At 32.2% G+C, this 14,738-nt stretch overlaps 1 protein-coding gene across 1 annotated transcript; it reads left to right on the forward strand.

Annotated features, from left to right (window-relative positions):
* Nucleotides 1–1,978: 1,978 nt before the first annotated feature.
* On the forward strand, nt 1,979–14,738 carry LOC143057780 (alkaline phosphatase-like). The gene is made up of 10 exons (XM_076231174.1): nt 1,979–2,148; nt 3,879–4,114; nt 5,591–5,768; nt 8,229–8,404; nt 8,811–8,912; nt 9,078–9,180; nt 9,759–9,899; nt 11,089–11,280; nt 12,747–12,875; nt 14,334–14,738. Exons 1-10 carry the CDS (start codon nt 2,088–2,090, stop codon nt 14,630–14,632), a joined length of 1,617 nt encoding a protein of 538 aa, XP_076087289.1. The 5' UTR covers nt 1,979–2,087; the 3' UTR covers nt 14,633–14,738.

A 14,738-nucleotide genomic window follows, 5' to 3' on the forward strand; every position in this document is an offset into this window, starting at 1 on the left:
GTCCGACTTTCGGAATGGACTGTTGTAGATTTCAGGTTGATTTCTAGAAATAAAAATCATACAAAAATGTTTCACGCAAATATTTGTCTTCAGACGTGTAAAGTTATACAACGGTTACTAGCCGGTTTGGATTGTGATAAAAAGAAGCGCATGCAATGCATAAAATATATAATGTCGTGGCTCAGGGATGTGTTGAATTATAGAAATGCTTGTGCGGCACAAAGATTAGATTAATTTACCCAAATGTACTAAGAATTACCACACAACTTAAATTTACTTAAATATTGATTTGTTATCCTGTGCCAGACAGATGGCTGATATTCTGAGAAGAGACCTTGACGAAATGAAGTTTTATGGGAACAAAGATTTTGAAAACACGTTGCAGTGTTTAGATTTTAACAAAAAATAAGGCACCAAAGTCGAAAATAGTTCTAGTTCATAATGAAGAAAATGTCAACCGTTTTCTAGCTTGGCGATCTCCGCACGCACCCGAATATAATAGACAAATACAATACAATAGTACACAAAACGTAGCATAAAGAACTAAAGACCGAGCAACACGAACTCCAACAAAACAGTATATATATATTTCATACAAGTATAGGACTATATGAAGCGTCGTAACTGTTGCGGCGACGTCAATAACGTTGTCGTTGTTTTTTGTTTATTTACACTCAAGATTCAACTTTAACAGGGTATAGCTTGAAAAGTAGCACGGTTGCTAAGGACTTTCTTTGCACCAATCGATTCCTCAGACATTTTAGAATCGTCTCATAAATTTAAAAAAAAATCGATTGTCTAATATGATAGAAAATCTTGGAAATGTAACAATTCCTGCCGAATTTCACGATTTTCCCTATATATCCTTTGTAATTTTGATGTATGATGCTGGTAACTTCAACAGTTCGTATCTCAAAAACGAAAACGGTTACCCCCTTTTTTTATTTTATTTTCCGATTTATTTTTACAAGCAGAATCTACATGTAAAATTTAAAAAGAATCCATTGTGTAGTTTAATTACGTACACTTCGCCTTAAACTCATGAATTTGAATAAACTGACAACGTCGTGGTTAAAAAAGAAAGAAATAACAACCGACAACAATCGTACACAAAACACAACAAAGAAATCTAAAGAATGAGCAACACGAACCCCATCAAAAATGGGGGTGATCTCTAGTGCCGTGTTGTATAAGCAGGAAAAGGCGTACTATGACCCATATTTCAGTTGAAACAAATAGAAACTTACTGCTCAATCTATCACATGTTCCTGTACCAAGTCAAAAGATAGTAATTCATTGGTTGTTGTTGGTTGCCTCTTGAATTAGTTCACGTTGATCTATTGTTGTCGTTGGCAGTTGATTTTCATCTTTAACTGTTTCACATTTCGTCATGTCTTGGTCTTTATTAACCTACTGTACATGTATATTAGCAAGCTTTTATTTAGATTGTGACCATGGTTAAAACGACGGGTGGCACAGTCATTGTAGACGCGGCAGGATCTGATTTCCCTTCCGGAGCACATTGGGAGTCGGGATGCTTAGTCTTGAGTTTTCTATGTTGTGTTTTGTGAACTATAATTGTTTGTTTTCTTGTCGTCTTCTGCTTTAGCCAAGGCGTTGTAAGTTTTATGCAATTCACGAGTCTCTAGTATCTCTTTAACCCCTCTTTACAAGGTCGAACGTTCACATATAGTTGCTTACTTCCTCGTGCTATGACGGTGGTGACACGCTTTTAGATGTTGGAAAAGGGGATAAAAAGTGCATTGGATTTGGGTAGTAAGTAGTTGTAAAAACAGGGATGCGGGGGGGGGGGGGGGAGATACCAACAAAAGCATGATTTGTGATTAATATGCTTCCGCTGTCACCCCTCTTTTTTTGGTTTTGATTGATAGCTGTCTCAGTTGCTATCAATTTATAGTTTCCTTATTTTTCTTATTTTCATATAAGTGCAGGTTGTCTATAACCATTGAACCATGACTATTTTAAAGTAAAACGTAAACTGTTTACAATAACACATTTTTTTCTTTATACAATCTGTGTTGTCCATCCCGAGTTATCTCTGATAATTTACCTGCACCTGGGGAGCAATGGCGTATAGAACTTTGACATCGTTTCTACTTGTCTGTGTTTCCTATTCATTATGCCAAGGTGAGTGATCTTTCATATATATGTAGGTAAATATGTGTCATTTATAAAAATAATACACATTTTCATATCACTTTACTAAATTCTAATGACTTGTTGTATTGAGAAAACTATTAAGTTTTTATCATAAGTCTATTCTATGATGTTATAGTTCAAACTATCTGTGCATTGAGGGTTATATTAAAAAAAGAATAAGCCATTGACTATGCTATAATTTTTTTTGATTCTTTTCAAAATACTGTTTTTTCCCCTTATATATATATAGATGAATCATGTTATGAATTCAAAACGTTCGCGAGGGGAAAAACTCTGTCAATATCAAACAGGAGCATTTCTGTTTAAAACTTTAATAAATCGTTGAAGACCTAGATAATCTATGAACAATTTATATGTTAATACTCTTCTGGGGGTATTTTAGTTATTTGCGTCGTTTGGTTACCGGTTTATTCCCAAAACTATGTATAGGAAATGTTATATGTTTTGTCATGGGTAATACCTATATATGCATTTTAAGTAAAGTAAGTATACCAGCTGATTACTATACAACATAATGTTCGAGAACTGTAGTTAACATAACCATTAAATAATATTGAAATAATATTGAAATTGATGCCCCCCCCCCCTTTCCACCTTTTCCGCCTTTTTAGTTTTTGAAAGCTATCATTTTGTATTAATCATAATATCAAGGTGTAAATAAAATTCACCCAATACTGCTAACGCGCTTTGTTTGTGTATACATCTTTTACATATTTTTAAAACAAAATTTAGTACTATAAACGTTGATTTGTAGTGTTAACTTGGAAAGGACATATATAACATTACTTCATAATGTCTTAACAAATACATTCTTGATCGAAATCTTGTAAGAAAGGTAATACATGTACATAAAATTATCACGTAGTAGTAGGTTGAATAATCTGTCAGTAAATGTGTTCTGAATAAAACCTGGCCAGATTATGTTTATTCCTGATTATCAATTTATAAACAATATATAATAAATGTTATTCAGATACTTTGTAGGGTGTGCGAAAAACGACACGGAAAGTAAATAAATAAATTCTATCGCATAGCTTGCCTCGTCAAAAAGCAATTAAGTGTTCAACTGTAAAAAATGTTTGAGATTGTAGACATGCTTTATCTTTATTGACCACGTGATTAGAATGGTGAAGAACAAATTTAAAAGCAAATAAACATGCATGATTAGATAATAGATCATTAATTTATCAAAATATGTTTATAATCATCAAAGCAAAGCTACCCAAGTACCCTTCAATAATGGATGGTCAATTCAATCAAAGATGGGATCATACTGTTACACAATAACTTTGAAACAATACCGCTGTCCAAACCAGTGTCCGAACTATTTACACCAAATTTTAGTTTTCCTTCAAACAGACAGGAAGGTTACCATTATTTGTTTTTGATTAATATTTTGTCAAGGGGGGATGGAATAGGTGTCTCAAATATTTGAACAATATGTATAAACGTCCAAAATAAGCCTTCTTAAAAAATTATCGGACGGTGTAATCAGTTTATATGTAATAGTAGCAAACTGTGCTAAACATCAAATGTTGTATGTGGCAGCAATTGGGACTTTCAAAGAAACTTATTCATATTTAAATTGAAAAATAGAATGTAAAAAAAAATGTTTGATAAGCAATCATATTAAATATTACTATAAAAAAAGTAGAATTAGCGTGTTTCAATCAGCAAATGTCTTTTGTTATGTATAGGACAAATAGATCCTCCCGAGACAGACTGGGACAAACTAGCAACTGACAGTTTAAACAAGGCACTCAAACAAACATACAATACTAATTTGGCGAAAAACATTATCTTATTCATCGGAGATGGAATGGGCGTGTCCACCGTTACTGCAGCTAGAATATATAAAGGTCAGAAACAAGGCCATCCTGGGGAAGAGATGATTCTGAAATTTGAAGAATTTCCTCATGTGGCATTGTCAAAGGTAAGAACGTGACCAACCTTGTATTGTTGGTCATGAAGATCAACATTCCTACCATTTATACGAAAGATGAAAATAGTTTTGTTAATTCAATTAGTTTTAGAGAATTTTATCGTAGCGGTAAATAAACAAGTCACTATTCAGTATCAAATTCTAACACAGCTTTGAGTTATTATATACAAAAATAAGATGTGGTATGATTGCCAATGAGACAACTCTCAACAAGAGACCAAATGACACAGAATTTAACAACTATAATAGATCACCATACACCTTCAACAATGAGCAAAGCTCATACCGCATAGTCAGCTAAAAACGCCCAACTTCTGGTAATTCTGCATAAAAAGTGGGGAACAATCATTATGTATGCTACACTTAAAGTTCCTAGCTTATTTTGTCAGTTATGGTGTATTATTACTACAATAAACATTTAGCTTCGTATAGGTATTGATATCAAACGGGAACATTTTTGACTGGTGTCACAATGTAAAGGAATTATCAATCTTTATATTCGTAAACATTCTTTTACAAATTAATTCACCATGACCTTAGATGAAAACATTCTCTCTTAAATTGCACTTTTATACGCAATATCATTTCATGTGTAAACAACGTAATGAAAACATTTTTGTTGACCCAATTCTTTTCAATATATATTACCATTAAGATCACCTAACATTATATTCGGTTTAAGTTCAAATTGCCCATGCTTTTTATTTTTATTGTAGTATTAAACTCCTTTACCTCGTGTGCGATTTATTTTTATTTTTAAAATATGCATTACTGATAGAAAAAAAAATGGGATGATTATCAAGATATTTATTGAAATCTTGAGTAAAAAATATTTTGATTATACATACGTTAAAATTTAAAACCACACACAATGTTTTTTTACTTTTTACATATCATTGATAGAATTGCAGCTATTTATCAATTATGGACTTTTACTAGGTCAAAACGTTATACACTAGCTGTTTTGTATAATTTAATTCAGAAGTCAATATATATACATATATATATAGTATCAAACAATGCATTTGTGTACTTTCAATATAAAAAAAAAGATGTGATATGTTTGCCAATGAGATAACTCTCCACAAGAGACCAATATGACACAAAAATTAACAACTATAGGTCACCGTCAAACGAGAAAAATAACGGCCTTATTTATATAAAAAAAATAAACGAAAAACAAATATGTAACACATAAACAAACGACAACCACTGAATAACAAGCTCCTGACTTGGGACAGGCACATACATACATAATGTGGCGGGGTTAAACATGTTCAAACTTTCAAATAAAGTTTTTTTTCTTTCTTGGAAAAATGCAGAAGTTTTTTTTTTGTTATATGGATCTTTTTCTCTTTTTAGTGTGTGTACTTTGTCCTGAATTCCTAAACATGTACTTTTACTGATATGTCGTTTTTTAATATTGTTTTCTTCTTCATCAACAAACTTTAATTTTAATTTTATAAGACATACGGAAATGATAGGCAGGTTCCAGACTCTGCACAAACAGCCACGGCGCTGATGAGTGGATATAAAACAAACTTCTACATAGTTGGCTTCAATGACAAGGTCACTGAGGGGAATTGTTCTGCTGAAACTGAAGAGAACAAACTTAAATCTATTCTTCATCACTTTAATGATGCCGGTAAGTTTTTGTTTGAGTCAGTAAATGTTATATCTCTAAACGGTAAACCGCTCTTCTGTTAATTCGGCCGCCTTACTATGAAACATTACCTACTTTTTATACATAATATATATTTAAATTCTCATGAACCAAAATTCTCGGTAGACAGATATAATAAACATTGAAAATATAACAAAAAGTTTGAATAATTACGAATGTGTGATCTACAGGGGTTAAAAAATATAAAAATGAGTCATATATACGATATTATATAAATGAAATTTTATAGATATTGGAAGATGTGGTATGAGTGCCAATGAGACAATTCTCCACCCAAGTAACAATTTATAAAAGTAAACCATTAAAGGTCATGTTACGGCCTTCAACACGAAGCGGAGCCTTGGCTCACACCGAACAGCAAGCTATAAAGGGCCCCAAAAACTACTAGTGTAAAACCATTCAAACGGGAAAACTAACGGTCTAATCTATATAAAAACGAGAAACGAGAAACACTTATGAATCACATAGACAGACGACAACCACTGAACATCAGATCCCAGGACAGTTGCAAACAATTGCAGCAGCGGTTTTAAACGTTTTAATGGTACCAAACCTTCTCCCTTTTCTAAAACAATAGTATCACAACATAGAAAGACACACTTTAAAATACCAATTAGAAGGCTTAATTCAATAAATAAAATGCTTATTTTCATTTTTGTTTTTAATTTATTGTCTTTTATATATTTTATTGTGTTGTGTCGTTACACCACTATCCCTGTCATTTTGAAGCTGACTGTGCGGTATTGATTTTGCACATTGTTGAAGGCCGTCCGGTGACTTAAGTTTTAAACTTCTATGTCATTTAGTATCTGATGGAGAGGTGTCTCATTGGTAATCATACCTCTACTTTTACTTCTAATATTTTAAGGTACATGCTATCAAACAATCTTACCTCTTATAGACCAATAAATTTGTACAAATTGTTTGGCATACTGAAGTTTCTAGAATCCCTTTAAGTTAGATCCTAAAATTTCGATATGTTACTTCGAGTCGATTCACTTGAGGCAACATTTTATGACTAAAAACAGATGAAGGTGACAAATTTTTCATAAAAAATGTACTCACCTCGTTACCACAAATTAAAAAAAAAGAAAGAGAAATAACAGATTGAAGATTCCTTGATTTGTAACAAATAGAAAAAGGGGGCATTTTAACCAGATTGTATAAGCTTTAATTGATGGATGGATGGATGGATGAACAGGTCGATGTTTTATAATGGGAAAATTGTTCTCTTATATTGGCTTAATATAATAGTAACTTTTTATTGAATTTAAGTGTGCAAGCAAAAATAGGAGTTTTCTAGTAAATCGCAATTTTCTCACACTTACAATACAAATGATTGTAGAAAAGAGTAGACATCTGCAATGAGGACATTTAAATTTCATAAATCGAAAACAGTATCATGATAAAAGAGACTACAAACGACACAAAGGCACACTTCTCCTTTAAACGCTACATATAAAACTTGATTGTCTGATAAATACATACAACTCGGACTTCTCTTGAACTGAATTTTATTGTGCGTATTGTTATGCATTTACTTTTCTACATTGGCTAGAGGTATAGGGGGAGGGTTGAGATCTCCGTACATGTTTAACCCCGCCGCATTTTTGCGTCTGTCCCAAATCAGGAGCCTCTGGCCTTTGTTAGTCTTGTATTATTTTAATTTTAGTTTCTTGTGTACAATTTGGAAATTAGTATGGCGTTCATTATCACTGAACTAGTATATATTTGTTTATGGGCCAGCTGAAGGACGCCTCCGGGTGCGGGAATTTCTCGCTACATTGAAGACCTGTTGGTGACCTTCTGCTGTTGTTTTTTTCTATGGTCGGATTGTTGTCTCTTTGGCACATTCCCCATTTCCATTCTCAATTTTAATCATTATTTTATCAAAATTTATACTTGTCTGAATTTTTGAAAATACTCAGTGGCAGAGAGACGCAAAATATTTGTCCTTTACACATAATTCACACCTAGTAACATAAATCTGTACAATTCTCAATGTTATTGATGCTCGTCGCGAGTGATGATTATCGACTTTGCCAAACCAAGACTTAAAGATTGATATTTGCTGCTTTTACGCTAGGCTCACGGCATTGTGATGTATGAGCAAAAACTGGTCGGCCCGGAATCACAGTAACATGTCCTGGTAGGAAGACAATTCATCCAGCGGACTATTACCTTGTGAACTAGCTCGTTAAAAATTCGGCTTAAAAGTATCAATCTAGTACAAAGTAGGTTTCATATTAACTACCAAACTAGTATTAGATAAAACAGGGCAAAATTGCATCTTTTTTATTTTACATTGAAATAATTGTAATGTTAAATATGAAAGTCCCATCATTTTTCAATTCATTTCTTATAATCCAGACTTAGTTATATGCTTGTCATTGAATAACTATTGGTTGTATTGTGTTCTAGGTAGATCAACAGGTGTGGTAACGACTGCACGACTGACCCACGCTACCCCTGCCTCGTCCTATGCCAACAGTGCTAACAGAGACTGGGAATACGATGCTATACTCAGAGAAACAAATGTTGCAGGAAACTGTAAAGATATTGCTTACCAACTTGTTTATGACAATTCGTATATACAGGTACACTACCTTCATCATGGATATCCTCTATTACATTATTTGGGAAATTTTTCTCGTCCTTAAAATACATGAAATATTAGCCAATGCTCGTTAAGCTAACAACATACAATAAATGTTATCATGGTTGAAATAGGTGATTTCAAGAATATTCATAACATGATTTATTTTTATTTTAAAAGAATGCAAAACAAATTGATGTTATGAAGCAAAAGCAAGAAAAAAAGTGTTTATATTTTTTCTTGCTCAGCACCATTTTCAAGCAGAACGTTTGGTTGTGTGTATTTGTTGCGTGTTTATTTATTCATTTAGTAAAGATCTTGACACCAAAAAGCTGCAGTTTGATTTATATTTTTTGAAAAGTGATATCTATTCCATTTATTTATCAAATTGCGATATATCGTTTAAGGTTGCCATGGGCGGCGGAAGAACGAGGTTTTTACCTAATACCACTACTGATACAGAGGACGGCAGCAAGGGTAAAAGAACTGATGGCTTGAATCTGGTATCTGTAAGTAATGCTCTTTTTTCATAATTTTCCTTTCAAAAAGTATATTTTCTTCCTCAACTGAGTGATTATTTCTGCCGAGTTACTATGAAAATATATTGATAGACTTGGACCAAATAATTTACTTATATAGGGCAATTGAGTAAGAAAGGCTTTTTGAATTTCCAGGAATGGCAAAAGAAACAAAATGAAAAGGGAAGGCGTAATCAATATGTAACTAATAAACTGGAATTTGAAAGGATAGATCCAGCTACCACAGACTCTGTACTAGGTATGTATAAATTATTTTGCATACCGAAACCTTTTTTTATTTTATATATAAGAAAAAATAGATGGGGTAAAATTACCAATGAGACAACTCTCCACCAGAAATCAAAGTACAAGGATGTAAAGAACAATAAAGACTTTCAACAATGAGCAAAATGTATACTGTATAGTAATCTTTAAAAGATCCCGTCATGTCAAAATGTGAAACAACTCAAAAAGGAAAAATAATGGCCTGGTTTACACAAGAAAGGAGAAACGAAAAGGGCAGATAATAGCTCAATCTTTTGTGATAGAAGTGGGGAAAAAAAACAAATAAAAAACATATAATTGCAATTACCAAATATGAAAAAAAGAAGTCTTTACAAATGAGATGAAATGAAATTTGAGAGACAAAAAATATAAAGATTACACAAACATGCATTTGAATTTCCAAAGAATATTTATTATAGCCACGTGATGGTTTTTTTGTGTGTGTGTGTTTTTTTTTTTGTTTTTTTTGTTTTTTTTTTTTGGGGGGGGGGGTATATATACGTTTATGTATGTGTGAAATAAAATGAATCATATTACTATTTATATAACAAGGCCTATTTGAATCATCACATATGCAGTATGAAGTGGATAGAAATAAAGCAAACGACGGAGAGCCTAGCTTAGAGGAAATGACTGAAAAAGCAATTAAAATCCTTAAAAAGAACACGAAAGGATTTTTCTTATTGGTTGAAGGTAAGACAGTTTCGTAATTAATGTATAGCATAGGATCAGATTCCCTTATAATTGTTATACGTCATCTAATGAGATGCAGATTTTATAGATTTACTTATCTCTGAAAACCCGGATGTTGAGGACAAACACTCAGCATGATTGTATTACTTTAACTTATAACATGTACATCAGTAATGCATATCAATTTGTAAAATTGGAAAGTAAACATTTACATTGTGTTTAACTATATTAATATATAATAATAAATAAATTAACGAAAAATCTAATAAAATGTACAGTTAAATAGACTTTTTAGTGTTTTATGTTAAGCGTACTTATATTATCAATCTTAGCAAATTTTTGCTTATTCTAATTTTCTCCTATAGCATGTTTAGAGAACAGATTTTACTCTATTTTTTGTTGTTTTATTTACACCTGCTGGAAATGTAAACAATTATACAGTCCATACTATAATGAATAAGTTTCACAATAATCCTAATAAAAAGGATTCTCTGATCAATAATCACTGGCAGATTCAATTTTGAAGTAAATTATCTGACTCAATAGAATATACTTTTTGCATTCTATTTTTGTGTAGATTTTGGCATGGAAAGACAAATTTAACTAAAAATGAATTAATTTTAATCTGAAACACAATATAAGAATTAATATTCCAAATATATGATTTTGGTCTTGGTTAAAAGTGTCTTTGAAATATATATATATATGTATTTGGTTGAATATTTCTGTAACTTAAAAACGAAGTGATTAAAATGTAAGGATGTTTATATTTCAAATTCGGAAAACATTCATTTGAATCAGGTATAAACGAAAACGCAGTTAAAAAAGGTAGCAATTATTTTATTTAAAATTCGTATCATAGGAACGAACTGTGTAAATGTTTTGATATATTTTACTTGTATTTTAGTGATTGCAGTATGAAGCTACAATACTTGCATTGTTGAAGAACTATCCTGCAATAATATATTCTACAAAGTAAATTAAATTGACATTTTTTTGTAAGTAAGAAGGGTTTAAGGTCTCGGAAGAGAGACCCACGTGCTCCAATTCTGGAATTGTGTCAAATTTGATTTCTCCCAGTTTGAGATTTTCTGCTGTTTTTTTGTGTTGGTGTTGGATTTTTTTCTCCAAAAAATGTTAAAAGGAAAAACCTGGGAAATTTAAAGATGATTATACGTATATATTTTAGGTGGTCGTATTGACCATGGTCATCATGACAATACTGCAAAGAGAGCATTAGAAGAAGTATTAACATTCGAGAACGCAGTGAGGAAAGCCATTAAACTGACCAATCAGGAAGAGACATTAATAATAGTAACTGCTGACCATTCACACGTATTCAGTATAGGTGGATATCCGTACAGAGGAAATGATATTTTAGGTAATGTTCCTGGAAAAGTCTTCGGACGATTTCCCCTGTGATTGTTTCGCTCAAAATAACAAAGCCTGACGCATTATTGTAACCTACTGGATTGAAATATTGAAGTGACTTTTATAAATACAGTAAAATTGCATGTATACCCAAAATAACAAAATGTGTTTCGAAGCTGAATATAATTGTTCTAAACAGTTTCAAATTTTACAAGCTCTGAATGACGGCTTTCAATGCTACGGACTTTTTATGACCCGCAATGAAGTTGTGGATGCCATATACTTTTACCCTTGTCCGTCATTCCGTCATTCTGTCATTCCGTCATTCCACAACAAACCATTATACGGAGTTTCTTTTCTAAACGCCTTCAGATATTGGGCTGATATTTGGTATGTGAGTTAACCATGAAGTGTTACAGATCAAGTTTAAATTTTGTTCCGCTCCCCTAATTTTTGTCGAAATTACGCGCTTTGGACTTTGATAAATTGTTGAAAATCACAGTTAAACGGACTTTTTTTTAAACGCTTTCAGATATTGGGCTGATTTTTGGTATGTGAGTTAACCATAATGAGTTACAGATCAAGTTTAAATTTCGTTCCGCTCCCCTAATTTTTGTCGAAATTACGCGCTTTGGACTTTGATAAATTGTTGAAAATCACAGTTAAACAGACTTTTTTTAAACGCTTTCAGATATTGGGCTGATTTTTGGTATGTGAGTTAACCATAATGAGTTACAGATCAAGTTTAAGTTTCGTTCTGCTTGGCTAATTTTTGCCGAAATTACGGGCTTTGGACTTTGATAAATTGTTGAAAATCACAGTTATACGGACTTTTTTCTAAACGCTTTCAGATATTTGGCTGATTTTTGGTATGTGAGTTAACCATGATGAGTTACAGATCAAGTTTAAGTTTAATTCCGCTCCGCTGATTTTTGCCAAAACTAAGGGTTGACGGCTTTGAAAATTGTTGAAAATCACAGTTATACACTCAGACTTTTTTCTATACACCTTCAGATTTTGAGCTGCATGATTTTTTATATGTGAGACTACCATCATGTTTGTGTCCACATGTGTTATTGAAATTGCAGATTTTGAAACTTTTTGAGACGTGGCCATTCGTGTCGTTTTGACACCTCAAGTTTTATTTATATTTGAAATTCTAAAAAAAATCATATATAGTTTGTCAATATTCAACTTAATTTCAAAACTAATTAATGTTCGGAAGTAACTACATTGTATATTATTACAAGTTTATAAATGTACCCAAGTTTTATATATTCATACACTAAAGTTAAAGTTTAAGAAACATGAAATGGACATTTGATTTTAATCAATTATTTTGTAATAAACTAAAAGTAAATACATGAAATTTGTGTTGTTTGAACTCAAAGAACATACCATATGAAGTGACACTGTATTAACAAAAAATTATCATTTAAAATTGTTTTCAAAAGACTGTAATTTTATGCATTACAGGTCTTGCCAATCCATTATTGTATGAGCCCTCGTTAGATAAGTTACCGTATACAACAATATCTTATGGAAATGGACCGGGTATGAATTATACTATTGTAGGCAGAGAGAATATCACAGGAGTTGATACAAGTAAGTAGGATATGATTGTGTGAATGTCGTTTATGTTTGTTTTCTTTTTACGTCCCATTTATGGGCATTATGTTTTCTGGTCTGTGCGTCCGTCCGTCCCTCCGTCTGTCCCGCTTCAGGTTAAAGTTTTTGGTCGAGGTATTTTTTTGATGAATTTGAAGTCCAATCAATTTGAAACTTAGTACACATGTTTCCTATGAGTATTATGATCTTTTTAATTTTAACGCCAAATTAAAATTTTACCCCATTTCTCGGTCCACTGAACATACTAGAAAATGATAGTGCGGATGGGGCATCCGTGTACTTGGGACACATTCTTGTTGTTTATAATTTTAATTATGTAATGACATTTAACCGGTGTTCAAGTGTTTCAAAGTTTCTTTGGTTCTCCCAATCATGGTTTTACTTCTGATGAGAACACACAAAAAACACCCAAAAAGCTTCAGATCAAACCAAAATATTTGTTTAATAAAAATGCACTGGGAGAATACATGTTCCGTCCATCTATGAGACAATATGGTATTAACATATTGAAACAATCGAACAAGACACTAAAAAAGTAAGATAAATTACCAATAGCAATCAAATCATCAGTATTAACAAAGCAGATAATAACATTACAAAAAAAAACACATTTAAGACAAACCTCAGTCGACAAAATATTTAGCAGAAAATGAAAGAATCTGCAACACGAATCCTATCAAGAACCGTAGTTGAGAGCCGGTGCTTTAAAAGAGTCAGTATCTCCTGATCCACTTGTGGCGCACACCTGTATAACCTCTGTTGACATGTGGAAATATTACCGATTATAAGCATCATACAATGGTAGATTTGTATAAGTGTCTCTCATCTAACCATAGACTATACCATATTTATGAACCATAATTGCATTTCAATTCTATATGTTCCTGAATAAACTTGACGGAATGTGAAAGTTAAACAAAATTCTGATGAAAGGACACAAAGGACCGTTACCGGTAGCAGTAGCGCATTCATTGATAAGTATAAGTGCATAAATAGTAAAATAACAAAAATACCTAACTCCAAGGAAAATTAAAAACGCAAAGTCATTTGTCAAATAGCAAAATCAAAAGCTCGATCAAATCAAACCGAATGGAAAACAACTGTCATATTTCTGACTTGGTACAGGTATTTACTTATGTAGAAAAATGGTATATTTGATATGCGGATTTTATTCTTTTGTTTGCACTTCAGCCAATTGTTTTCTAGAATTTCATGCAGTTTGAGTATCAAAAAAAGAAAACAAAATGTCACGATGCCTTTCAGTTACTCAATTTATTTCTCTTCTGAAAGTAATTCTTAGGTTGAAAAGGTTTTCTGGAATGCTTTTCGAGTACATTGATATTAATTTTCAGATGAATAAAATAATTAGCCTGGGATTGAATGATGATAATTCGTAGTAGATAACCATTAAAATGTTGATTTTTTTGTTTACAGCTTCTGATAATTATGTGCAACAGAGTGCTGTTCCCGTCGCATCCGAGTCACATGGCGGAGAGGATGTACCTATATTTGCCATGGGACCGATGTCACACCTCATTCATGGTGTTCAAGAACAACATTATGTTGGTCACGTGATGCAATTTGCTGCATGCGTGGGGAAGTATTCTAATAATTGCGACCGCAAAGTAACAAATCCACATTCGGCTTCTAGTGCAAATGAGATACAATTTTCCTTTTTAAGAATGATAATATATGGAATTTTAGGAGTAATACATTCAATGTGTCTATTTTAATATTGTACTGTTGTATTAGTTTTTTTTCTATTCTGATGTGTCATTATCCTGCAGATCATATTGCTATCATGTGTAAATGTTTAGTTAATACAAATAGAAATATTTT

Source organism: Mytilus galloprovincialis, chromosome 13 (genome assembly GCF_965363235.1).
Source record: "Mytilus galloprovincialis chromosome 13, xbMytGall1.hap1.1, whole genome shotgun sequence".
NCBI lineage: Eukaryota > Metazoa > Mollusca > Bivalvia > Mytilida > Mytilidae > Mytilus > Mytilus galloprovincialis.

Bases quoted from the DNA above. Each gene is read 5' to 3' on its own strand.
- LOC143057780 (XM_076231174.1), top strand. From the start codon at position 2,088: ATGGCGTATAGAACTTTGACATCGTTTCTACTTGTCTGTGTTTCCTAT. The intron at 2,149-3,878 runs GTGAGTGATCTT...TGTTATGTATAG, and splicing joins TTCCTATTCATTATGCCAAG to GACAAATAGATCCTCCCGAG. The intron at 4,115-5,590 runs GTAAGAACGTGA...TAATTTTATAAG, and splicing joins CTCATGTGGCATTGTCAAAG to ACATACGGAAATGATAGGCA.